A 26320-nucleotide genomic window follows, 5' to 3' on the forward strand; every position below is an offset into this window, starting at 1 on the left:
AGGTACTAGATTTGTGACCAGAAAAGTCTGATCACTGTTTTCCTTACCTTAACAATGAAACTGTTACTGCTGTTGGGAATCATAGCAGCCGTTTCGGCTGGCCCAGGTAAAAACTCTATGCTTATATGAAACAATTCTTTGTAACTAAGTTTATTAATAATTTAAAAATTTATGTTCAATATAAATTTATAAGTGAACTATCGTTACATGAAAAGTTTTGATCTTGAAATAATTATTGAGTTGATTTGAATTCAGACTCTGTAATTCCGTGCCGTTTTCTGTACTAGCATTGCCCGTTACTTTTATTCTTTCATAATTCTTTTTTTTACTATTGCAATTTTTTTTAATGTACAAGATATTATTTGGAGCACAAAAATCAACTTCTCTGAGTTTTCCAGCTTCTGCTATTGAGTTTGTGAGACAGAATATTTTTCTTTATCATAAAAACAGTTTTTTTTCTCACTGTTTTTCTACATATTGTAGCTTATTGAGTTCGATATAGCTTTATGTTGAAATTTTTTAAAGTCTTTTTTTTCTTCTCAATTCTATCTAAGTATCCCATGATAATAGATGGTCTAGTGAAATACATAACTTGATTGCATGTTACAACTTGTTTACTCTTTCATTGAATAATGATTGAGATTCATTTCTGAGCAAAGTAGATTTTTAATGCCTTTACCAGGGTGGGCTGGAAGTCTTGTTTAAGTCTGAGGAAAGGATAAAAAGAAGTATTATTAAAATGAATTATCATTTCTTCAGTATTAATATATTTTTTGAAAGTAGAAATATTTGTTAGAAAATGTTGATTCATTTACATATTTACTTCATGATTCTACTTTAAACAGTCTATTCGAAGAAGTGCTTGTTGATGTGTTATTTCCTTTTGTATCCAGCAATCTGAAGTCTATTGCTGAACAAGTGCGCTTTCTGATTCTTTCTCTCGGGTGTTAGGATGTATTGGATGCCCTGTTTAAAGCTGTACTGTGAATTATTTGAAAAGTAGTACAGTATTTGAGTGAAATAATAATTCTTCACCATTTTATTTGAAGAAAAAATTACATTTTAGAAATATGGTGATGCTAAGCGAAGAAAAGAATTCGCTTGAATTAAAGCAATGTGACTAACATTTCGAAAAACAATTTCAGTTATTTCATTCAATATTTTTAGGATATATAACTAAAAAAAAACGATGTTCACTCCTAAGATAGTAACTCCCTTTTGCAGCTTCATGATGGACTAAAACAATCACCAAAAATTATAGAACTGTATGTTCGGAAATTAACAATATTGTGTTCTAAATTAAATATTTTGAATTGGATATTTTCACGATTTAATTACACTTAAAAATCTTTAATATAATCATATTGTTTTGATACCAATAAGATCATGCTAAAATGTGACCGCTATAGCATTTCTCTTATATATTTTTGATTTAATTAAGATATATGACTATTAAGAAACTCTTTCTAAAACTGCTGATGACATGCAAATTAGAGAATTGGAATATATTGTTCGGAATTTCAGAACAGAATACAAATATATTTTATAATATATTTTTATTTTTTTTCCTGTCTCTGTCTTTCTCAGTTTCTCGCCATGATCCTATGATCAATGAAGGCCTCTTCGAAGGAGATATCCTGCTGGATTCCAATGATGTAAGTTACTATGGTAACGAATAATATATCCCATCTTTCATACTTTCAATTTTTTTCAATTCTGCAGTTGAAAATAAAAAACAATTTTCAAAGCAAAGCTTTTCAGTTATAAATGAAGAAATCTGTATGTTAAAACTACTTTTTTCTTTTGAATAAAAGGAATGGTTTTAATAATTTTCATTGAAAAAAGAAAATTTAAAAATTTATTTTCTGAGGTACTGATAGTAATCGAGAAGAATATAGCTTCTTTGCGTATGTTAGATTTATTTTGCGTAACTTGTAAATTATGCTTAATTATAATTTTCTATTTGCATTTCGGTGTATTCTCTGCCCAGTCGACATGTTTCTTTCATTTTACAAAATATGTATAGAAACTCTGCTAAATAGGCAGCAAGACCTTTCGATTTATGTACTATAGGTCAATGTATCATTACCATTAATAGCTTGTCTTAAAAATCATTCAAAATATTTTTTTTTAAAGATTTGGTTTTAAATTAGAAGGACAGGAAGAAAATCGCTAATTTTTATACGAAAACAAATAACAGGACGCGAATTGAGAAAAAGGCCATTATATGACGACGATTTCTAAAAGGATGCAACTTATAATTTTTCTAATTTCAAATTTAACTAATGCAAAGTGTTTTTGCATTGTTCATCCTATAAATTCTTTTTTTCGAAATGTTCGAAAAATAAGTGTTTCCCCCCGTTATTAATTTCAAATAAAAAGTTTTTTAAAATAATTAAATTGTATTATCTGCCTTTTAAAATATCGAATTATTTTAGAATCGGATTAATTTTGTTGATATCTCGTTGTGCGTAGTAAAAAAATTTATACTGTTGCGTTTTAATTAAATAATGATAATTCACATAGAAAACATAGTTCCAGAACGAAATCTGTCTTTAATTTGATTTAATTTTTCTAATTGTAAAGTTTGTCACATAGAATTATTGCATATGAATTTATATATATTAATTCATTGTCAAATATTCATTCAAATATTATGATTCATGATATGATAAATAGTTGAGGGAATTCTCTCAAGTTTTCCATATACAGGGCATTTTTAAAGCTCTACATGTGATTTAAGAGTAAAATTTTGAATAATTACAGGTTGAATTCAGCACAAATGCAGACTTTTGTTTGTGAAAAAGGGGCTCCGTTTTTAGAAAAGGATTATCCAAAGGTTTTAACACGCTATATTATAACCATACGCTGATCCTTTAGCAGTGACACAATATAGCGAGGGTGGGGGTGAGGGTGGAAGCGATTTAAAGTCTGATATAAAAATTTGAACCATTTATTTTCATATTTTTAACACACTTGTAATTCCGACCGATTAAAATGCGTACGAAACTTTTTTATTATTTAATAATAAATGTCGGAGATATTTCAGAGGCGCACATTTTTGAGGACAGAAGTAAAGATACTAATTTGCCCTGTGGCAATGAAATGAGTTGGGAAATGTTTCCTTCCTTAGATAAAATAATTGTTGAAATTCATGAGAGATTACAGCAGCTATGGAATTTAGCTTAAAAATTTGCATTTCTAACGTCAGTTACACTATTAAATTCGGACGACACCGAAAGCAACGTATCTAGAACACACATCTACCGAAACTGAAGAACAGGAGTTCAATTTCGAACGAGTTAGATTACGGGCTATCATAACTGCCACAAGCAATATCAATTAATCAAGTAATGTGAATCTATTATCATTTATTGTGAAATACAAGCTCGAAAATACTCTGCCCATTATTATAATAATGCTCCGAATATTCCTCGCAAATGCCATAAGCAATTCCAGCCGTGAATTTCAAAATTGATCAAAATAAAGCTAACTAATTTGGTTGTCATATCTTATAACTGTTGCTATAGTCATTGATAGTAAAATAAAAGATTTTGCTCTGATTCTTATTTCAAAAAAGGACGAATAAAGTTTTAATTAAAAACTGAAGTTTTATTCTTAATTTCATTATTTTTTCAACAAAAATCTATATATAGCAGCATCATTCAAGCTTTAATTGGAAGTTTATTAGTGTTTTATATTTTATTCCCTATTATTCGTTATGTTTCTAAAATTTTATGCTATAATAACTTAGTCTTATTGATGCATGTCAGAAATGTTCTGTATTATATATGTATATAATCAAGGACTATTGTAACAAATGTGTTTATTACATTTTAAAATATATATGTCTGACTTCGGTATTTATATCTTGTAAAACATACAATAACAAATTAATTCGAAAATATACATGCGCAGCTTCATTATTTGTACTTTGTAAAATACACAACAACAAATTTATTCATACTAAAAAATTCCTTAACATTTCAGTAAGCATTGGAGCCTTTTGGATTCAAATATTTAAATAAAAGGACAGCAAATTCGGCTTACGCTCCGGGCAGTTAAAATTCAAGCTATGTCACTTACCTTTAGTTTTAGCTATGGCACGGTGATTTCATCTGTTGCTGAGATTTCGATTTATTAAAACTGTTTCTTTTTTGTAATGTTGACTTGCATGATTCTTTGTTGGAGATGCTTGTAATATAATCTCCTCTTCGTTAAACTTTCTCATCTATAAACCTGACGACACTCTCAATAAAATTATGGGAACATTTCTCAAAAGTTTCAATTTTAGAAAAGCTCGCACCCATTAATATTTGTTCAGAATCTCGTTCCTATCACTTCTAGACGATTTTTCTCAGCAGAAGAATAATACGCAGTGAATAATTTAGTTCCCTTCCATTTTGGTAAAATCAAAACTCATTGTGTATGCGCAAAAGCACTGGGGTTTTTCTAAAGTTAGTAATTACATATTCATCAGTAATATCTTTTCTTATGTCTAATTAACTACAAAATAGTCCGTTTGTGGATAGTTTTAATACCCAAAATAAACAGTCAGGCTATATCCTTACATAAGAAATGAATTCGATTCAAGTGTTATTTCAGTGAAACTAGTGAAACAAATCAGGATTATGTGGTTATTTATTTAAAGCAATGCAAACGTTCAGAATATTAAAAGAGCGATTTCGAAATCTCGGATAGCGTTAAAATCAGTAATTTGGCAACTAATGAAGGTAGGAAATGGCATTTGTACAGGAAAAAAAAGAAGAAAGAAAGAAATGAAACTGTATTTTTTTCTGTCACAAAAACCTAAATGTATCGGAAGCATTGTTTACAATTCTCCAGATGGTTTGGTGGTAGATAGGCCGCTGTGTAGTATAAGACAAAAACCCTCAGCAGCGGTTTGCAAACTCTCAATGCAGTCTTTGTTTTTATTCACTGACCTATTTTAAGTCGCTTCGAATTTTCATAGCATTTTACAATCTGACTAAAATATAAGTTTTATGCCACTATATACATACATGTATGATTTTTTTTTTCTTTGAAGGATAGAAATGCAGTTCCTCGTGACTCACAAAGATGGCCAGGCGGTGTTGTGCCTTACATGATCTCACCAGAATTAGGTAAGATTTATGTATCTAAAAGAATAACATCTCTTTTTCGAGGTAAAGAAATGACCGATGCATTCTTTTGTACATTGTTTTAGCCCACTTGACGGAGAAGATCAGAACAGCTATGAAGCATATCGAAGACAATTCATGCATTCGTTTTGTACAACGGACAAATGAAGAAGATTATGTGAAGATCTTCAAGTATAACGGGTTTGTGATGTTATTTTTTCTTTGTTAACTGCAAATTTTTAGGCATTTTCCAGAAAGATTTGGAGGGAAATGAGGAAAGGTGAATAGATTGTTTATACGCCTGATACACAGCATCTGATAACTTCTTTTTGAGTAAATTTAATTTATTATGAGTTAAGTTTATTTTAGTTTTAATAGTTATTCCCCCAGAGTGATTAAAAATAATATAACAGTATATAAATATGGAACTTTTGGGTATTTTCATATTAACCGCATGCCACAGACTAATAGCGAAAAAAATCTCCAAAGATGTCACGCTAGTTTATTGATTATATTCGCCAATGATATACGGTTAAACCTAAAGTTCGCCAATGAAATGTGCTTATTACACAGATATCAACTTTTGTAAATTCAGTGTTTTCCTCGTCCAAAAAACACTGCTTTAAATTGAATTAAATACGCTATGTCAAAATCCTGTAAAAACGCATATCCACAAATAGCTTATTCATCGATAAGACATTGTATTCCTTAAAAAAAGATTGACTACAAAACTAATAATGTTGTTGTGTTGTGACTTATGGCACTTGATCAGCCCGATGACATTTTAAGCCAAGTGAACGTCTCTTGTTTTTTCAGTAGCGCCAACTAGAGCCAAGAATATGACTTAGCTACTCACGCGTCACAACCCTTTTTACGGGGCTGACTTCATTCATGCATTTCATTCACTCATCCACAGATCGTAATTTAGATCTGATTACCTCTGAACCAGTACTTAAGTAAATTATAAAAATATTGATATATTTTAAATGATAATTCAATGATTTAAACGGAACATCAAATTGAAACATTTTGGCAGCCGTTCTAACGTTTGGCAAAAGTTCTGGGAATATGGAAAGGGTACGGTATCGTATTTTTAACTCCATCCTTATTTTACATAAACAGAATTATAAGATTAACTTTTCCATCTTGTATTATACAAGCCGACGCGGAAGAGTAGTCTGCAGAATTATCTGACGATTTTAGTAAATCAGACATACTGATTACAAAAAAGAAATATTTCTTCCTTCATCTACATGTTTTTCATAAATAAAACCAGTCGAAATGATATTCTAAAAATTTATTTGCCCTCTTTTTAATAAGGAATATTTATTATCTCTCTTCTCGTCGCAGAATTGTGGACTTTGACAAAGCCTGTTTATAGCCCGAGTACTCAGAATAATGTTTTCTGTGTCCCACATATGACAGTTGTGTGTTTAGTAACACAGGAAAATAAAATAAAATCTGTGATTATTAATTGCATCGCATTGGCGAAAAAGAATTATGGATCTTTGGCATGAAATTAGCGCTTTAATTGAATCAGTGTGCATATTTGGCGATTAATACACAAGTACTACAAAAACCGAATATGCGTTTTGAGCGCATTTTTTTTTTCGTAGACCGATTGGAAACATTTTATCAACACTTTTGGTAAGAAAAATAAACAAAGAATGTGTTTGCTAGGCCAGGAATAAGACAGTAATGAAGGCAATGTTTTAAAAAACTGAGTAAAGTATGAAATCTACAAAGAAAAAAAAATGGAATAGTTTCAAAGTCGTCACTCTGAATTTTTTAGGAAATTACAAAGATCTTACTTATGGAATTATATGGAGTAAAAATTGCAACAAAACTTTACACAATTAGGCTAAAATTTACACAAAACTTTACACGGCTATACCACAAACTTAAGAATTTTTTTTTCTTGCATGATTGTCTTGAGTATTTTCCAGAAAATCTTGTTATGCTGAGTCAGAATCTGGCAAGAGATTTTTCTAAGACATAAAATACGAGAAACAATATCAAGAACACTTGGAATAGGAGTATTTTGGTAGGAAACTGGTTAGAGTTAAAAAACAGGCAATGAACCAGTTCCAAGATTTAAAGAATACAAGACTTTTTTTAAAGCAAAAATAAAATAAAACTGCAATTTTTATAACTAACACATTTTTAAACACGTATCTAGCTTTAATATTATCTATTTGATTTTTATCATTTTTGTAAGTAAATTTTATGTTTTGGATATTTTATATAACAATTTTTTTTATAAGTATCTCAAATTCGAAATGTTTAGTTCGAAACAAAACTGCTTTACTCTAAAATATTAAATGGAGACCATATTGTGATATATTACTTCGTAAATCAATCATGAGTAAATTTTTTCCCAAAGGGAATTTGGTTTAAGAAAGTATAAAATGTTTGGCTTCTTGAATCTTGCCTCTAGAATAGGCCATCATTTTAATTAAAATTTAAGAAGTTTCCAGCCGCCTTCGGTGATCTGCTGTTCAATAATCATAATATTAAATTAGTTATGTCAACCACCATTGATTAAAACTATCTTATAGCAATAAAAGAAAATATAATTTTAAAGTAAACTTGGTCAATAAACTTAGAACACTGATTGAATATTATTGTCTGTAAAGAGGCAAAATCGGTTCAATAGTTAAGACTAAGGCTCTAACCAAAGTTTTATTTTGCGATCTCTCTCGAAACTTTAGAATAGCGAGAGCAGATGAGGATTAATGACTGATCTATAAGTCATGAACATTCATATAAATAATAGCTTATGGGCGAGGGTGCTTCTTCAATGTCTTCCACAATGGTGGACGCTCAATGAAGTAGTGTTTTGAAAACTTCCCTCAAAAATGTGGGGGAGGAAGCAGATGCCTATTGACGATATATCTAGAAACATGGACTTCCATATGAAATGAAAATTCGCGAAATCAATTAAAATATTGGGATATGTAATTCTCAATTATTATAATTATTTGATTTGAATTCTAACTTTTTAAAAAGAGAGCCAGATGAAAATATTTTTCTTTTCCTCAATGTCAATAGATGTTTCTCACACTGGGGAAGAATTGGTGGCCAGAATCAACTTTCCCTCGGAAGTGGTTGCGAACCCTTTGGAACTATTGTGCACGAGCTTATGCATGCAATAGGATTTGAACATGAACACAACAGATCCGACAGAGACGAGTATCTTACCATCCACTGGGATAATATTCCTAAACGTAAGTCAGTAGAGTTTTTCTTCATATTTCTTTTACTCAGAATAGTGATAATCTATGCGTAAGATAAAAGTTTGTAGGTAATGAATGGACTTGAAATGAGGAGAAACGCTTTGCAAATTTTTTCAAATATTAATTCAAATATTGAAATAGCGTCTTTGAGAAAAGCTTAATGCTATTTGAATACGCATCCAAGAAGGACCCCCTCCCCCCTAGAAAATTACATTCGTAATACAAGATTACTATTTAAAACAATCTAAACTAGGGGAGTTTTCTTCCCTCGGCTTTATCATACACATTGGCAAAGTCTATCGTACATAAAATATATTTTTACTAAACACCGGCATCTCTTGAATGAATCAAGGGCTCAGGAGTAAGGAGATAGGTAGCAAACCTTCCAAGGCCTTGGTAAGTCCATAAAAACGAGTCCTCTACCCCATCCGACTTACAAAAACAGAAACCGTTACACGCGTAATATACTGAAGAAATACAAGAATGAATTTTGGATATCTTCCTTTCATTATATTTATTTTAAAATTGAATATAGATCTATAGTTTTGGCCACGAAGCAGCATACCAAATTATGAATCTAAGTCATTGAATTCGCAAATATACAGACAAATGGTTATCTACTTAGACTTGGTCCAAAATTTAATTTTTACATAAATGTAAGTTAATTTTGAGGTTTGACAAAGTAAGTTTGAGTAATTGTGTTTGTATTCAAATGGGTAGACAAATAAACTCTTCAAAAGATTTGTATATCAAATCTACAAATTTGGCGTTGAAGTCATATTCAAAAACTCATCCATGCATCTCAATACGTTTGAGTCATCGTGTTCACGTTCAGTTTTAGCGGAGCGATAGACAAATTTCAGATGTGCGCTTTTAGACTCTGAAAGTCTAAAACAAGGATATTAAACAGAGTCTATTTCACTTTCTTTTTGTTTATTTAATATACAGAAAGTAAATCAACGGGGGTGGCCGCTCCAAAATTTTCTTGCACACTTCTCAAATGTTTTACCAACAAACCGATACAAAATTTTACTTAATTACAATTGCTGTTACAAACTCCCATACCACAGTCGATAGCTTTAAGTCACTGCGTTTGAATTATCGCGTTTACATGTTTCAGAAATGATAGACATTCGATCCTTTGTTGGATTTGGCTTAAAATTTGTTAGATGTCTGCACAATAGATCTGTGTACTGAATTTTATTTATCTAATTCTCTTTGCTTTATAGTTATCGCGTTCACTTGTATTCGAACAGAAGGACAGATAGACGTCCACAGACGGACAAATACTTTATTCAAGAGTTGGCAGAAATCTAAATTTGGCAGGAAGATCACATTTCAAATTTCAACCGTTTCGCTCAATGTTTGAGTTCTGTCATAGGCATCTTCAAAAGATGTGTTCTTCGAAGTCGTGGAGGTCTGAAATGGAGACTCGGATTCAAAATTTTCACGAATATTTAAGATTGCAATACTTCGTATAGAAAAGAGTAAAAATGAAGTGACTGGGAGATTATTTACTAAATCCTCGATGATGACCAAGAATGAAGAAATATTATGTTCCAGGCTTGTATTTTCCCTGATACACGAGGAATTCATATAGATGCCCGATTTTGATCCCGTTCGCGTTTTTAATCTTAAATTTAATTGTGAAATTCTTTAATATTTTAAAGCGCATAGCATTTTAAAATCAATTTATAAGTTATAAAATGCGAATAAAGTTAAAATTTATAAAATTAATATTCACTGAATAAAATTCGATGTAAAAATATAAATTTAACAAAACTCGTAACAGATGAACGTTTCTATAGTGTAAAAAGATTTGTTTTCGATTATGGATGCTATAGATGAGCGTAATGAAACTAGATTGCTTAAATTTTAATCTCTGGTGCAAAGTTTTCAATCTTTGCTTAAATTTTAAAAATCATTAAAACTTTTGCTTATGAAGAGCAGACTCAAGAGTTTGCTATAATGATTTTATTCGAGAAGTACCCGAAAATAAAAATTCCCAGTTGTTTTAACGATGAGAAATTTGTTAGCTCTAATTAGATTAGCAGGGGGTAGAGAAACTACTGTAAAGCTTACCGTAAGTGTCGTTAACGAAGGGAGGGAGAGGACAGGCGAAAAAAATCTTCCGTAACCAAAATTTAAGGCAGAACGAAATGAGACGTTTTCGGATTTTAAAGTGGATTCGATTTGCGATCTTGCGGAGGATATGTTCTTGCCAACTAGGATGAATATTCATAAAAATTCGCGCTCACACGGTAAGGAATTTATACAGTTCCTTGTTCTTTAGTACGATAAGTAATTCCAAAACTCGGGGAAAGACGTAAGGAAATGACTGCATCGTCAAAAATTTCTCGATTTTAATCTTTTAGAATGATATTTCACTGATTACAGAAATTAATGTCTGAAGATTTTAAGAAGCCGAAAGCTGGGAAACCGATTTAAAATTGTTGCTCCGTCCGTAAAGTTGAAGTCGGTCATAGAAAACAGTCTCTCTTCCTTTTTCGGTATGCATAGAACAAGTTATTTACTACGAGCATATGAAATTTTGTACGATATTTACGAACATAATGCATCTGTTGACCTACTGAAGAAACAATTCGAGTTCAATAGTTTTAGATTCAGAATAAACGACATTAATACATTCTATTAAAATAAATAATCACTGCAATTAGACATTGTATGTTGTTCCAATTTTATAACGATTTCACTGTTTTTACAAGCGTACCGAGTTATAGTTACGAGATAAAAAGTCTTATCGCAATACATTTGCTTTGTAAAGGCAAACAAGATTTAAAAGAGATTTCAACTACAAAATTTAGATGAATTATATTGATTTAACATTTAGGACGTGCAGAAGAGTTTATGTTCGGCATACAAACTTTACTTCCGGCAATATTTCCTTTATTTACAACAGACATCAACGATATTCCCTTTTATATCGGATATGATTAAATATTTAGAGATGAAACGTTGCTTCTCATAAGGTAAAGTTTAACACTCACTGGAAGAAGGAATTCGCATAAACACCAAATGGGTTATTATTAAATATTTAAAAATTTTGCAACAGTTTAAAAATTCTTCCAAAGGAATTTTCAGAATTTCGTCTATACGACTACGTTTTTACGAAAAAAGAATCCAAAGTTTAATCATTAGAAGGCAATAGCACTCTAGCTGGCTAATCATTAAATAGCAAGTTGCTATCAAAATCCCAGAAACCAAACTGATTATAAACTAGCTGGCATTATTTCCATCATTTGGAAAACAGATCCAAGATTAGACAGGATTTTAAAAATGCACCAACAAACAAATACAATACCACTACCGGAACCTTTCAAATTGAAGTATTCTATACGTCTATTTAAATATAGTCTGAACAAGATCTTAAATTGAAACACTGAAGAATCCGAAATTTAAAAACAGATTTGACAGCGTTGGAAATTTAAGTGCCTACTGTTTGAACAAGATATTCTCGCGGTGACTATAAAAACTGATCTTAAAACAAATACTCCAGATTATAAAGAATTAAGTTTATTGGGTAACACATTTAGTACATTTCAAGAATCTCGCAGTTATTTCAAAATCTATATTCATATCATTAAGCACAAGAAAGTGAATACGGCATTTAAATAATTACAATAGACAAAAGTGCCACATTTACGGTATTAGGCTTGTTAAAAGCCTAAGTATCTAGAGGCAAAAAATCACACATAACGAATATAAGAGATGACAATATAGAATAAAGATTAAAGATAACAAGCTATAAAATTTTACATAAAAGCAAAATAAAAACAACGAGTCATTGTTTGCAGGAAAAGTTTTAATATAAAGGATTGCTTAGTACATCATTAACATGATTTGAAATAATGGCTATATAGAATATACGGTGACATCATAAAATGCTAGATCTCAGTCTTCAAATTTAGTCATTAGACTTGCGTTTAAATTTACCATCACGACCGCTTCCTATGCACTCTAATTTTTCAATACATTTAAAGCACTCGAGTGGTGTACTTGCCCGCCACTTTTTCTAATATTAATGGATATATTTAAGAATTGAATACATTCCATTAATTAGTATAAAACAAATCGATATATTTATTCAAAATAAGCATATTTATTATAAGAGAACTGATTAGCAATTGTACAAGATTTCGTATTTAATTATCCATTCAGAAGTTGAAATATGGCAGTTTGTGGATAAAAACTTGCCGTTGGTTATGACACGCAGATTGGGATTAAATACAATACAAGAAACGAAAGCCTCGCATACATCCTCCAAAATCATACAAGTTCTATAATGCAAGGATGACAGCCGAGGTTTCTCTTGATTAGATACACGAAAGATTAGCTACGATTCGTTACCCAATTGCCACACAAAAATGCGAATCTTAGATAAATAGTTCGTTACATAGGAGTTTCAATTTGAGTATTTGCCTTTTCTGCCATGAATTATTTAAAAGCTTTAAGCATTCATACATTTGTAATTAAAATTAACGTAGAACTAGTAATTCGTTTTTAAGCGATTACAAATTCACGCAAGTACAATGGGAAATTTAATGAAGTTATGACAGTTTACTCGAGAAAATGGTAACCATAATTTTAAACATTGAATACATTTTTTTTTTTTTTTTTTTTTTTTTACAAGATAATACTCGTACACTTCAATTTTATCATTGGAGCTATAAAAGCATTTATTATCAGTTTAGCATTGACAAAATTTACAAAATACAAATGCTCAAAGTTTTAGAGTTTCAAAATAATTAAAATTATATAAAGAACAGAATTTAAGGAAGGCTGGATGATGTAAATACAAATATTCAAATCATTCCGCGTCGATTCTGAAGCTTGTAAAAGTTTTTATTAAAGATTTTTCTGAATACATTTAATTTAGCAGTTTTAAAGGCGTTGCTTCCTATTGGCTCTGCAAGATTAAACGAGGAATTGCTATATTAAAACTTCACTAACAATTTAGGATAAGTGGATTTCGATTGATTTCGCTGGATTTTAAGTTTTGCTTAGAATTTGTTGCGATTAAAATTCACTTATTTATGAGAAAGCGGTTACCTCGATTCGCAGTCATTTGTTTGATTGCCAACTTGTCTTTCAATGTATCTGCCCATTGAAGGTGAAATTCGTCCACTACACTTCTCAAAATTGGTTTTGACTATAAAACGGCTATGCATTCGAACTGCGTATTTCTACTATATGATGCCGTGTAAGCGAATGCCAGTGAAAAATAAGCGTATAAGGATACGAAATGTCAGGTGATGAATCTTACGATTTAGACCCAATATCTGCAATGCTGTAGTTATTTAATTTACTTTAAAATCTGTACCATTTAATGAATTTTAAAAGATGGGCATTTACAAATAACATCTCATTAAGACGGTACATTTACTTAAATTTAAACGGAATTCTTAACTACTCTTCCTGAAAATGCTTAATTTTTTTAAAGCGAAATTTGCAGTCAAGGGTGTGTTATACGTTCTCGGTATGAAGGGGGTATTAAATACTGAAAATTTCTGCACGACTACTTCGGAGTTTCGTTTCTACCGATATTAAAAAATCTTAATAGTCAACGAAAATTATAGCATTTTGATCGCGATAGTTTAAATTATCAACAAAGTTACAACCGTGGTAGGTTATTAAATTCTCAAAATAACCTATGCGTTTTGAAATTTTTGATCGTATTCGTCTTTTGAGCATTGAGTTTCTATCCGGATCTACTTGTTCATCCTAAGGTTTCAATTCCGAAGACATTTTGAATTCGATGGTGATCGGGCATCGAATTCGAAAATGTCTACAGGAATTTTGAGGACTGTCGGTTAACTGGCTAGCACAGCTACCGACAGTCTTCAAGCTGAAGGTTTGAAGTCCGCGAATTTAAAGAAATTAAGCTTACAGGGTTAAAAAATCCGAGTTTAAGAATTTAATTCCATTTTGCAAAATTCTTAAAGGAATATTGGATGAACACTAAGTGTTCAAATTTGCTTGTATCCTATACAGAAATTTATATTCACAAAACCGATTGCTTCGAAATATCATTGGCAGTAAATGATTTCTTAAGATCAAGAATTGTAGTTCCATCGTTTTCCTTGGTGCGCAAGATATCGTAGAAACCTATATTTAAAGTTTAGAATTTTAATAACAGTTGAAATCAAAACGGAATTAGATTATCTATCCCATCGATTTTTGTCAGAATCAAAGTTTATGAACAGTTCTATAACGCTTCTACTAGAATGAATATTTTTTTTCATCACGACAAACTCGGGATTTGAATTTTAAGACGATTTAAACACAATTAAAATTTTACATTCAGCGATAGAAATATCTAGTTACCCAAGCCAAACACGAATTAACCGGATCTTACAAATTTAAGAAACACGTGAAACTCGAGAGTTTGGCGGAAAAGATCTGGGAAGCTACCGCATATTGTAGGGAACTTGTTTCAAACGCGAGATATAGAAGAATGGGTGTTACTACAATGTCCATGGGAGGTCTGATGATCGTAAGGGTTCCATCTTGTAAATATTAAACAGACAAGTTCCGTTATAAAAACGGTCATCTATAGGTCCGCTTCCTGCATAAGCAATACTCAAGTAATTTTTCTACGCATTAAATAATTAATTTAATGAAAGACGCGGCATGGATGTTCCTACGTTGCTACCATGAAGTACACCGAAATTGAGACGTTTCCAATTTTTAATATGAAGTTGGAAGATATTTAGAAGCATTTAAATTACTACAAGCGTTTGCTAAACGACCGAATCCTACAATTGCTTTAGTTTGAAACTTTTTGATCCGATGTTGGCCAGGCATCGCTATCAAAACGTTTCGATTTTTATCAGAAGTAAAAAGCGATAGCGTAGCTTGCCGGCAAAGCTAGGGACCGCTTTGTTAATTCCGTAATTTAATTTTTATTTTAACATTTTAAACTTTTCAGTCGCACGATTAGTCTCAAGTAGAACTTAAAGTTAATTTAATCACGAAAAGGTTCAGAACATTTGTATTATAGGTTAAACTAACGCAGATAAAAGATAACGGACTTGTCTGATTCAATGAATTTAGAGGGGAAACCCGATTGAATTTTAGAATTCTTTTAACATTACTTAACCCGTAATAATTCTGCAATTGCACTTCAATACAATACAAAATTACAGGTATTAAATACTCGGGTTGATACAATTGTATTAGAAATTCTTGTTAATACTAGCAATATACAAGTTTCCGTTTTCAATGCAAGGTAGTACAATTCTCATTAAAGAAATGAAATCACCTATCCAATCTTCAACTACGATATTGGTTTTATTTAAAACGATTGAAATCCACTAATTCTTATAAATTTATCGTTAACTGGCAATCATACTAATCAAACGATTTTTGTAGGAATAAAAGAATAACTTCAGTTGTTTTTATTTTAAGTTGGATTTTTAAGGCAAAGGGGCATTCCTATATAATACGAGAAGCGTATGCAGAATTTTAGAGTTTCAACCTATATCTAAATCACAGTTGTAAAGCGCTGTGTTTACGAACATAAGCTCATTGCACAATAAAAAGTTTTAAACTAGAAAACTGCATTCTAAATGTGAAAAATGCTTAAACTACGATTAATCTGCATTTTGTAGACGTTTCCATCTCAAACGGAGGCGTAATTGCTCTTAATTGATCTGGATTTCTATTGTAGCCTTTGCGAATGACCTATTATGAAATATTTAAACTTATAAATTAGTTTTATAAATAAAAATATTCGCGAATAAATTATTATGCTTCATGGAATCTATTTAATCTATACACCATCCAGCCTTGAGAGTAATATATTAATCTTCATACATAATGATAATTACAGAAGTTCTTGCTCTTAAGATCTTGTACACCTTCGCATTAAAATATTCCATACAATAATCAAATGAATACAATCTTACGAAATTACGAATAGACAAAATATTAAGCAGCTAATATTGAAAATAGTTTTAAGCTTACAATAAAAAAATTTACTTTAATTGGAGACTTTAAAATAAGGGAACTTCAATGAAAACTTATTTCAAAATGTATTATACTTAAAATTAAAGAAAAGTTTGGACTATGGATGTTGGTATGGAAGCCTTCGATGCACAAGCATAGAAAGCTTTGAGGCAAGTCATTTCACGCTAATAACTTGACTGCATCGTTTAAAATTGCACATATCAGAAGAATTCCGATTTAAATCGAGTTGGACGTTAATGAAACATTATGTAGCAAAATTAAAATGGACGACGAAATTTTATTCAAATGAAACGGACGATTGTACGAATTTAAATGTTTATAATGATGGTAATTTAAAAGATATCAATTCAAATGTTTAGTACGCTATTTAAGTGGAATATTTGAAGACTTCCGAAATCAAAGCTTACATTATTGCACGAAAGGAATTGCGTTCGATTCCCGATATGATGGCTTATCACGCAATTAAAGTTTTAATTAAGAATCCAGCAAATTCAAAATTCAAATATTAGTTTTATAGGAAAAAATTCGCTAAACGAGCGGCAGAAGAGAAATTAGCATTGTACTAAAGATCTTACTGAAGTTACTATTACAAAAGAAAATTTAAGCACTTTAATTAACTTCGACATACGCTTGAATGAAATAGAAAATGCAGCTGTAAACGTCCTAATAATTTTGAATGGTCTTCCGAATTAGATCTGAAATTTACCAAGTTTAAAAATGTTCGATTTGAAAAATCATTCCCAGGACTATTTAAATTTCAGAAGACACTGGTTAAAATTACAGAAGCGTTAATTTTAACTTTAAATATCTCTTCAATTATTTAAGACTTAAATTTGAGAATTTTAGAAGATTGCATTGGGTTAAAGCTATCGAAGCGTCATCCTTTTTTTTAGGTACTTAAAACGATTCAAGTTAAATAGAATGCTTGTCAACCAGTTAAATGCTAAGACGGCATTCATTTCGATTTAGATCTCAAAATTCGAGGCAAAAAATCTCAGAAGATGGTATCTGCTGTACTCTTCTCCTTGGAATTGAGAAAATCTGAAAGCTTTTCTACCAATTCTTTTAAACTGCAGTTTTGCTCAAAAATATTTAGACTTCGCAATAATAGACTTGCCTTTCTTACTAAATACAGGATCGCGTATTAGCCTTCCCCATCTGTAATACTCGCGAAAAATACAGGCACTGGAAGGTCTCGTCGCATTACTGCATAAATATTTAAGTTTACGAAAATTAATTTTCCTTGCTTTCATATCCAATGAACGTTACCAATATTAGAAGTATAAATTGCAAGTACGAGTTCAACACTTCCCTCTCCCACTGTACTTGTTTAAGCCAATTACGATCTCGCTTAATTTTAGTGTCTACCGACCTAATCCTCCATTTTTACGTTGGCTACCAACCCCATCGACCATTAACACGTTAAGTACTGGCTCCCTGGGGACCGATACTTTCCATTTAGACCGCCGGTCCCAAACAGCCTAGACAGAAAGTAAACAGGGACCAGCACATAACGTGTTGCCCTGCATTCCAACCTACCCTCTCCCTAAGCGTTATTCGTTCATCTTTCTTATTTGTAATGAACCCGTTAAGTGCAATTTATACTTAATATTGGCATCTAACTCGATAGCTAAAAGTTCTTTGAATTACGGTAACAAGTTATCGTTTTCGTTCAAACCTTGGACTATGTATACAATTTAATGTTTAGAAAAAGCGAGAAAAGCCAACTAATTCAAAAGCAGTTTATCAATGCGTTCTATATCCTGCTAAATGACCGAGTTTAAACGAGATTTAATGTTTAATGCTACAAATTAAGATACTAAGATGTTGCAATTTTAATTCCTCACCGATTTGAGTTCTCTGTAATAACTTTCTATAGATCAAGTTATTTAAAAAGTATCTAATTTAGTATTTGGAGAAGAGTACGTTTATCTTGGTTAATGCTAGAATTTGTAGAATTGTACGATCAAACTAATTAAAAAGTTAGAAATCCTAAAGGAAGTTATCATTTAGTGCAAATTAAAAGCCATTTAAAGTATCACTTCAACTAGCTTTTCAAATCGAATCTATGTTAAAGAAATTAGTTCAGCTGTTTTTTGGAAACGTCGAAAATATTTCTAAATATTCAGTTAACATTGAACTTTATTCCTCCGATTAGAATAATCGTTGGCATCAATTACATGCGTAAAACAGCGTTTTACCTAGACGTGACAATCATTACCCAGCGTACCTAACTGATATTATCTTGAACATTTCAGTACGCCGTATCAAGCGAGGGAGCCAAGAGTGGTAGTACCAATTTAACATATTAAGCGAGTGCCAAATGACTAAGTCTACGATCGGAATTCCGAGCTTAAGTATGTTAAGTAAACAGACATTCTGATCCGTTTAGAGGCTTAATGCATAATTGAGATGTCGGTGATTTATAGTTTGAATCCAACTCGTCTCTTAAACACATCATTAATATTTAACTGGATTAGTAGTTTCGTCCGTTTCATTCGAAATAATTAAACATTGGAAATTTTAATGTTTAAAGAAACTATTTGAAAAATTGCTTAAGATGCATTGAAGTTCCCCATGATACAAAATACTTTACCATCAGTTTAGTTAAAGCTTTTATGTCGAAGTGTACAGTTTGAGGAAGAAAAATTCCATGCATGAAACTGATCAATAAAGACTTGATTGCATGCACTTAAGCCAAATAAATCATTGTAGTACCTTTTCATATTTTGGGAGAGTATTTTTAGTCATTGCTGGTACAGGAGAAATCTGAAGTTAGCTGTTCTAGGTTGATTTCAAAGCATTGAAGAATTGGAAGATTCACAGCTTCATCTGGAATTAAGGCAAGTCTTGATCAGCATGGACAAAGTTCTGGATAGGCAGAGAGCAGACTTTACAAGGAGCCCTAAAAACGTGATTAAACAATTAAAGTTGTAGTTCTGATAGAAACAGTGATCATAAAAGTGTTAATACAATGAAATTTAATCCGGATTTAGAAAATTTCCAACAAAGGAAATTCATTAGTCTACAGCAAGCTATGCGAGATATTTGCAACTTAGAGTCGTTAGCATTTTAAATTCGATGTCGTCTGATTTAATTTTTTGTCCTCTTGAAGGCATTTAAAGCGACTACTTTTCAATCCCATCTTCGTAAGAATTCAAAAGGCGCCAGTGACCTCTAGCTTTCGCATACTTTTATCAAACGGAATCCAAGCGAAAAATGTTTATCCTTTAAAGTGAACCCTTTAAATTTTAGGATTCAATTATAAGAAAATTGTTTACATTATTATTTTTGTACTAAACCAATATTTGTTGTACATTCCAAACCTAAGAGCACATTTGAGTGTCTAAGAATATTTTTCAAAATCGTATTTATGAACAATGAAACATTCCACTGAACCAAATGCCTTTCAGGGCGGCGATAGAAATTTACAGGTTGATAATTAGATTTCATGCATCATAAAATACACCATTTCATAATATACGATCGGAGATTTGGAACCAAGTTAGATGCAGTTTAGATATTCAATTTACGGCATTTTAATAAAAATTAATGCAGTGATTATACATTCTCGCACTTAGAATTGTTTGATAAAATTGAATTCTTTAGACAAGAGCAAAAACTACTTCATTGAAATTTTGTGCTATGCTTTGGAAAGATACGCATATCTGACTAAAATATTTACAATTGTATTCTCGTAGAAGAATTATCACTAAACTGATATTTAGTATCAACCATTTGAAGAGTTTAATCACAATTCCACGTATTCAAAGCAAGAGAACTTGCTTCATTTTTAAGGCCTAGAAAACTATCTACCTGTAGATTAACTCGCATATAAACGTTCCTAACAAGAGTTGATGTAGGCGAACGTATATTGATCGATTACTCGTATTAGTTATGCATAGTGTAAATTGCAAGTCTAATTTCCTTCCAAAAGCAAGTTGACTACGATACTTAATGATAGGTTAAGCACTCGGGATTGCTAATATTACAGCCAGCGCCGAAACGTTCATACTCTTCTCATCGATAAGTGTTCTCAGTAACGCGAGTTTGCTTTTTGCAAAAAATCATTTATCTAATAAACTAGCAGGCGTGGTTTGAATATTTTGCATGTGAGAATTTTATTCGTGTAACTCGACTCAAACGCAGGGTGAAAATTTATCAAAAATTAGGTCAACCTAGAATTAGTCTATGAACTTTCAAAAACTTACCTTTGAATATTTGCACTCGCTCAGAGAGAACATTAAGGCAGGATAATCATCGAATTCATTTTCTCATATCGACTATCGTTTGAACACAGACGGAAGTAACCTATAAAGGAAGACGTCTCCGATTAGATGACAGGATATTAATTTTTTTTTTATTGAATAAATTTTAATCATCGATAAACATGGGAAAGAGCAAGTACGTCTATATCAAGAACTCATTCGTATCAAGATACGAATTTGAATACTAAAGACTTGCAGGAAGACAGACGGTTTCGAGAAGTACAAACAAAGCTGATAAATTTTTGCTCCCTAAATAGTTTCTTAGTGTACATTAAAAGATTCGCTTTATATTTGCATGCGAGTCATTAAAAATTAAAGCTTTAAGTGCAATGGTCGAATTTGCTCACTTCATGCCTTCTCCAAAAATTTGATATAACTTTATACACGCTTCATTATGTGAATTAAACAGCAAGAGTTTGATTAGTCGTTCTCGAAAGAATCAAACGAGAAAAACATTTCTCGTAATTAAAAGGCAAGAATTTTCTAACAGGGATATGGAACATTATCAGTCAAATGATCAAGTTACTTCGGATTAAATTCGTCATGTTCTCTTATAAGAGAAACAATTTACTCATTTTACAAAGAGCCCATCATTTTTCGGGTGGGCAAGGTGGCCCTATCCGAAAGAAGGTTTAGGAGATAGGTCATTCATAATTACAATTATTCGTAAATGATTAACTGGAAATTTTTTCAATAGAAGGTTGGAGGTTTTGACTTTCCAATTATACAAGAAGCAAAGCCAATTATACGTAGCAAATCTCTTTTAATTTTGATGAATTCACAATATAACAAAATATAGAAATTTACCATTTCTTACCTTGGGAAATTCAGGCAGCTTCCTTTTGTAAATCTAGACAATGTTTTCAGTTTCTCGTCTTGATTGGGCTGCCCAAGTTTCATACCCGGTTAGGAGTTGGGTGAGAATGATTCATTGCAAATGTCGATTTTAAACCTACAGAGCAGCTGCTTGAAGCCGATATTTGGCGTTTCTGTAAGAGAAAGAATACGTGTAGGAATATTTATGCTCTTAAATTTAGCACCATCTTGCATTCTAGACGTTCATTAAGCCGACGAACTTCAAAATCATGAGATGAAGTTTTCCAGGAGAACGGAAAACATTGAATGTTACTTTCGAGCAGTTAATTTTGGATTAATCGCATAATTACATTTCCGAATGTTAAGTACGAGTGCAATAAATATAACGTCTTTTCCATCTTTTCGTTGGTACTGTGAAATGTTTCAATACGAAGCGTCTTGAATTTGCATGATCTCCGCTTGATTCATTGACTCCGAAGCAATTTTTCAGAAGTTTTTCCACTGTTATTCCAATAAAAATACATCTTCGAGATTTACAGTTTGCAAGATCTGTATTTGCAACTCAGTACGTGTTCACACACGCGCTGACAGCCATTATTAATTGGAGTTAAAAGCTTAATTTAAAGGTTAGACGAAAGTGGGAATTGAAATCGGGATCCTTTTATTATCGATTTCGATAAGGTTGTTCCAGGGATTTAAAAGTCATCGAAAGCATTTTGAAGCATGATTTATTCGAGATGTGAAGTCAATTTTAATATTAAAAGTCTACCCCGAGAAAGCCGTCTCGCAAATGAAGTCCTCGAACTGATAAAGCTATGGTTTCATAAACCGTCTTGGTTTCCGTTTAGTTTAACGAAACTCATCTCGTGTTTAGAAGAGGTATTTGCATACTTCGTTTTGGTGTTTAGTAACGGCAACAGGTCTTGTCAAGTTCATGAAAATTTTCATACATTTCCTTTTTAATAACAATTTAAAAATATCGTTTCATCTAATCTTGGATCACCTAATTGTACATAAAAAAGTGAAAATTAAGAAGAGTTGGAAACGTTCTAAATTCAGTTTAGATTTTACAGTTTTGGTAAGACAGCAAACGATTTGAAACGACAATAGTTTACTTAGGAAAGGATTAAACCGCATTCAACTCTAAAATAACTGCCTTAAGTTAGTTTTTTCCAATATAAAAATCTTACCTGTTCATGGGAAGGTAATTTTGCCATCAACAGTCACAGTATCAGAAGTACACGCATATAATATATTGATTCGTATAGCCACCTCCATACGAAAATGATACACTCACCCAAACACAAGTAATTCGACTGAAAAATATGACAAAATGTAAGAACACAAACACCGATTAGTCTGTTTTAAAGTATCTTGAATACATATAAGCCAATCAAAATGATGCAAATCGATTTTTTTTCTGTATAGCCATTTGAAATATTTGCATAAAATTAATTCCTGTCTATTCGATCCGATACTTTGATGGCATGGTGGGTAAGGTTATTATTTGATGATACAGGATCGTTGATTCGAGATAGGACTTCATTTTTGATCAGTACTATATACAGGCATACTAAAGACATACATTTAAATTTACCATCATCGATCATCCTGGCTTCGATGTGCAGTGCTGAGTTGCTTTCTATGGTGTCGTTTCATCCTTTATCTGCGGTTCAAAATGCCGTATTCTGTTCCAAAACAATCCTCGGGTATGAATTTGAATGTTAGTTTCAATAAATATATATTTATTTTTAAACTTTTATTGGCTAGTTGATTATAATAATGTTCAGTAACTAAGTTCACAAAGGGACCTTAATCAAATTAAAATTTTTTAAATCCTAAATTTCTTCAAACTTTAAAACGGGGGTTAAATTTTACATTTCCACCTCGCTGTTCATTATAAGGGATTTATGGTAGTTTATAAAATATCAATAACACATGCAAAGTTTTGTTAATTAACTATTATAAAAAGTATTAACTTCGAAATATTAGCAGTTTATTCACTTCGTGTGTTGTTTATTTTTTTATGTACTAGCAGCCTTTGTCGACCAGCTGGTTCACCAGGAGTAATTCTCTCTAAAATTTTCAATTAAATATTTATGTACCTTGATCTCTTCATAGCTTCTTCAGTAAAATATTTTTCAGCTTCATATTTCTATAGTCATGTAACTTGTACTATTATAGAAGTCTATCTATGTATATATATATATATATATATATATCTATATCTATATATGTATATATGTATCTCTCTCTCTCTATATATATATATATATAATCTGTACGCTGCCCTAAGATTTAAAAAGGGAATTAAATGGAAGAGATAAAACTTCAATAAAAGTGAAAACTTTTCTACGGAAATTAAACATATTTAAAAAAAATATGACTATAAAAAATCGATTCCTTTATCATTGTAATCTTATGTGCATCACAGAGTATTTTTTTTATAATTTATGTAATGTTTCAAAAATTTATTCAACAAAAATTCCTCTGAGTCCTCACAAAATTCAGTTTCGCCTTTAAAAAGATTTAAATGTGGTACATAATATTTCATTTTATTTCAATCAATAAATGTACTTCTGAAAATAATTATGAAGGTTTGATTTTAGACAGCCCTTCGATCTTATAACTCGTATTCAATAAAACATGCGTTCAGACAAAAAGGGATAGAAAAATTCTTTGAAAAAATTCTCGTGTCATGGTTTAGGAAAGAACAGAAAAAATATTCACAATTTTCCCTTTTCTACAATCATTTCAAATCGAAGAAAAAGAGGGTAAAAAAAAAAACCCAGAAAGAACAGCAGCAAAATTTAATCCCAATTACCAAAATTGACCCTACTTCTTAAAGAAGAAATAATTTTTTTAATTGCTATATTTTTTGTAATAAATAAAGAATGATAATTTATAATAATACATAAATTACTACATTTATTTCTCTTTTTAACGATGTAAACATAGGTCCACGTCAAGATGACTTTCTCTTGCTATATTTATTACATACTATGGACTATTTAGATAAATATATATTATGCCATGGATTTAAATTAGGTCATTTCAGTTATTGAAATGACTCAACCTTTTCATTCGTGTGTTTTTCTTTGTATATTTTCTCCCATAATTCAATGTGGTTCCGTGTGGTTCAACACAGCCAAAATGGTGTTTGAGCCACGAAGCCATCAATTTACCATATGATCTTATTTTCTTTATAGCATGGTATTACGCCTTCCAGAAACTTCATCCCATGAAAACAGATTGTTGACTCAATTATTAAAATTGCACAACCTTTTCATTCGTGTGTTTTTCTTTATATATTTTCTCCCATAATTCAATGTGTTTCCGTGTGGTTCAACACAGCCAAAATGGTGTTTGAGCCACGAAGCCATCAATTTACCATATGATCTTATTTTCTTTATAGCATGGTATTACGCCTTCCAGAAACTTGCACCCCATGAAAACAGATTGTTGACTAAATTATTAAAATTGCACAACCTTTTCATTCGCGTGTTTTTCTTTATATATTTTCTCCCATAATTCAATGTGGTTCCGTGTCGTTCAACACAGCCAAAATGGTGTTTGAGCCACGAAGCCATCAATTTACCATATGATCTTATTTTCTTTATAGCATGGTATTACGCCTTCCAGAAACTTGCACCCCATGAAAACAGATTGTTGACTCAATTATTAAAATTACACAACCTTTTCATTCGTGTGTTTTTCTTTATATATTTTCTCCCATAATTCAATGTGTTTCCGTGTGGTTCAACACAGCCAAAATGGTGTTTGAGCCACGAAGCCATCAATTTACCATATGATCTTATTTTCTTTATAGCATGGTATTACGCCTTCCAGAAACTTGCACCCCATGAAAACAGATTGTTGACTAAATTATTAAAATTGCACAACCTTTTCATTCGCGTGTTTTTCTTTATATATTTTCTCCCATAATTCAATGTGGTTCCGTGTCGTTCAACACAGCCAAAATGGTGTTTGAGCCACGAAGCCATCAATTTACCATATGATCTTATTTTCTTTATAGCATGGTATTACGCCTTCCAGAAACTTGCACCCCATGAAAACAGATTGTTGACTCAGTTCGACTACTATTGCATCATGTTGTACGGCAGCTACTCTTTTGCTAAATCGGACGAATATAGTATGACCACTAAAGACGGTAGAGTTTTGCCTGAGGTCTACGACAAGGAGACCATGTCTGCTGTAGATGCTCATAGAATAAGGTTGCTCTACAACTGTTAATCAACAAAACAAGTTATTGCATCCCGTTTATTTTTGTTCTTATAAATTAGAGTATGACATTCCCCCATCATTTTCAGAAAATGTGAAATAAATTGTGATATCACTTCAATAAAATTGTAATTTAATTTGGAATTACAGAGTTTCATTTTTTTATACATTTCATCCAAGTAGAATAATAGCTGAAGATTTGGATTTATGAGATATGAATGGAAGGAAAAAATATGACTATACATTATATTACCTTAAAGAAAGCATATTAATTAATCTCTTAAAATCTATTGAATTTTGATCCGATATTTTTTATACACTCTTTTTAGAACGTTATTTCAAGAAGGAATTTTTTTCACGCCATATATTATTATTCTCCTTCAATAAATACATGGAATTGAATTAAATTAATAATATTTTTTGATTGTACACAGTTATTGAATGATGCCTTTAAAGAAATAATAGCCGTATTCGGTGACCAGTTGTTCGCCCACTTTGAAATGATTGGGAAAACAATATATATATATATATATATATATATATATATATATATATATATATATATATATATATATATATATATATATATTCACCAGCCAAAAGCACTGCACAAATTTCGGAAATTTTTTTCATAATTAATCCATACCAC

At 31.3% G+C, this 26320-nt stretch overlaps 1 protein-coding gene and 1 long non-coding RNA gene across 2 annotated transcripts; one reads left to right on the plus strand and one right to left on the minus strand.

Moving 5' to 3' along the window:
* LOC129988249 (astacin-like metalloprotease toxin 5) lies at nt 1–25815 on the plus strand. Its single transcript, XM_056096468.1, has 6 exons — nt 1–106; nt 1588–1655; nt 5048–5123; nt 5207–5321; nt 8172–8347; nt 25466–25815. The coding sequence occupies exons 1-6, from the start codon at nt 55–57 to the stop codon at nt 25681–25683; spliced, it is 705 nt and encodes a 234-aa protein (XP_055952443.1). The 5' UTR covers nt 1–54; the 3' UTR covers nt 25684–25815.
* Nucleotides 15761–22754, minus strand: LOC129988518 (uncharacterized). The gene is made up of 4 exons (XR_008785653.1): nt 22620–22754; nt 21431–21602; nt 20557–20656; nt 15761–19250 (listed from the first exon to the last, which is right to left on the minus strand). It is a non-coding gene; the product is annotated as an uncharacterized LOC129988518 (long non-coding RNA).
* Nucleotides 25816–26320: the final 505 nt, after the last annotated feature.

This window comes from Argiope bruennichi, chromosome 1 (assembly GCF_947563725.1).
Source record: "Argiope bruennichi chromosome 1, qqArgBrue1.1, whole genome shotgun sequence".
In the NCBI taxonomy this organism is placed as follows: domain Eukaryota; kingdom Metazoa; phylum Arthropoda; class Arachnida; order Araneae; family Araneidae; genus Argiope; species Argiope bruennichi.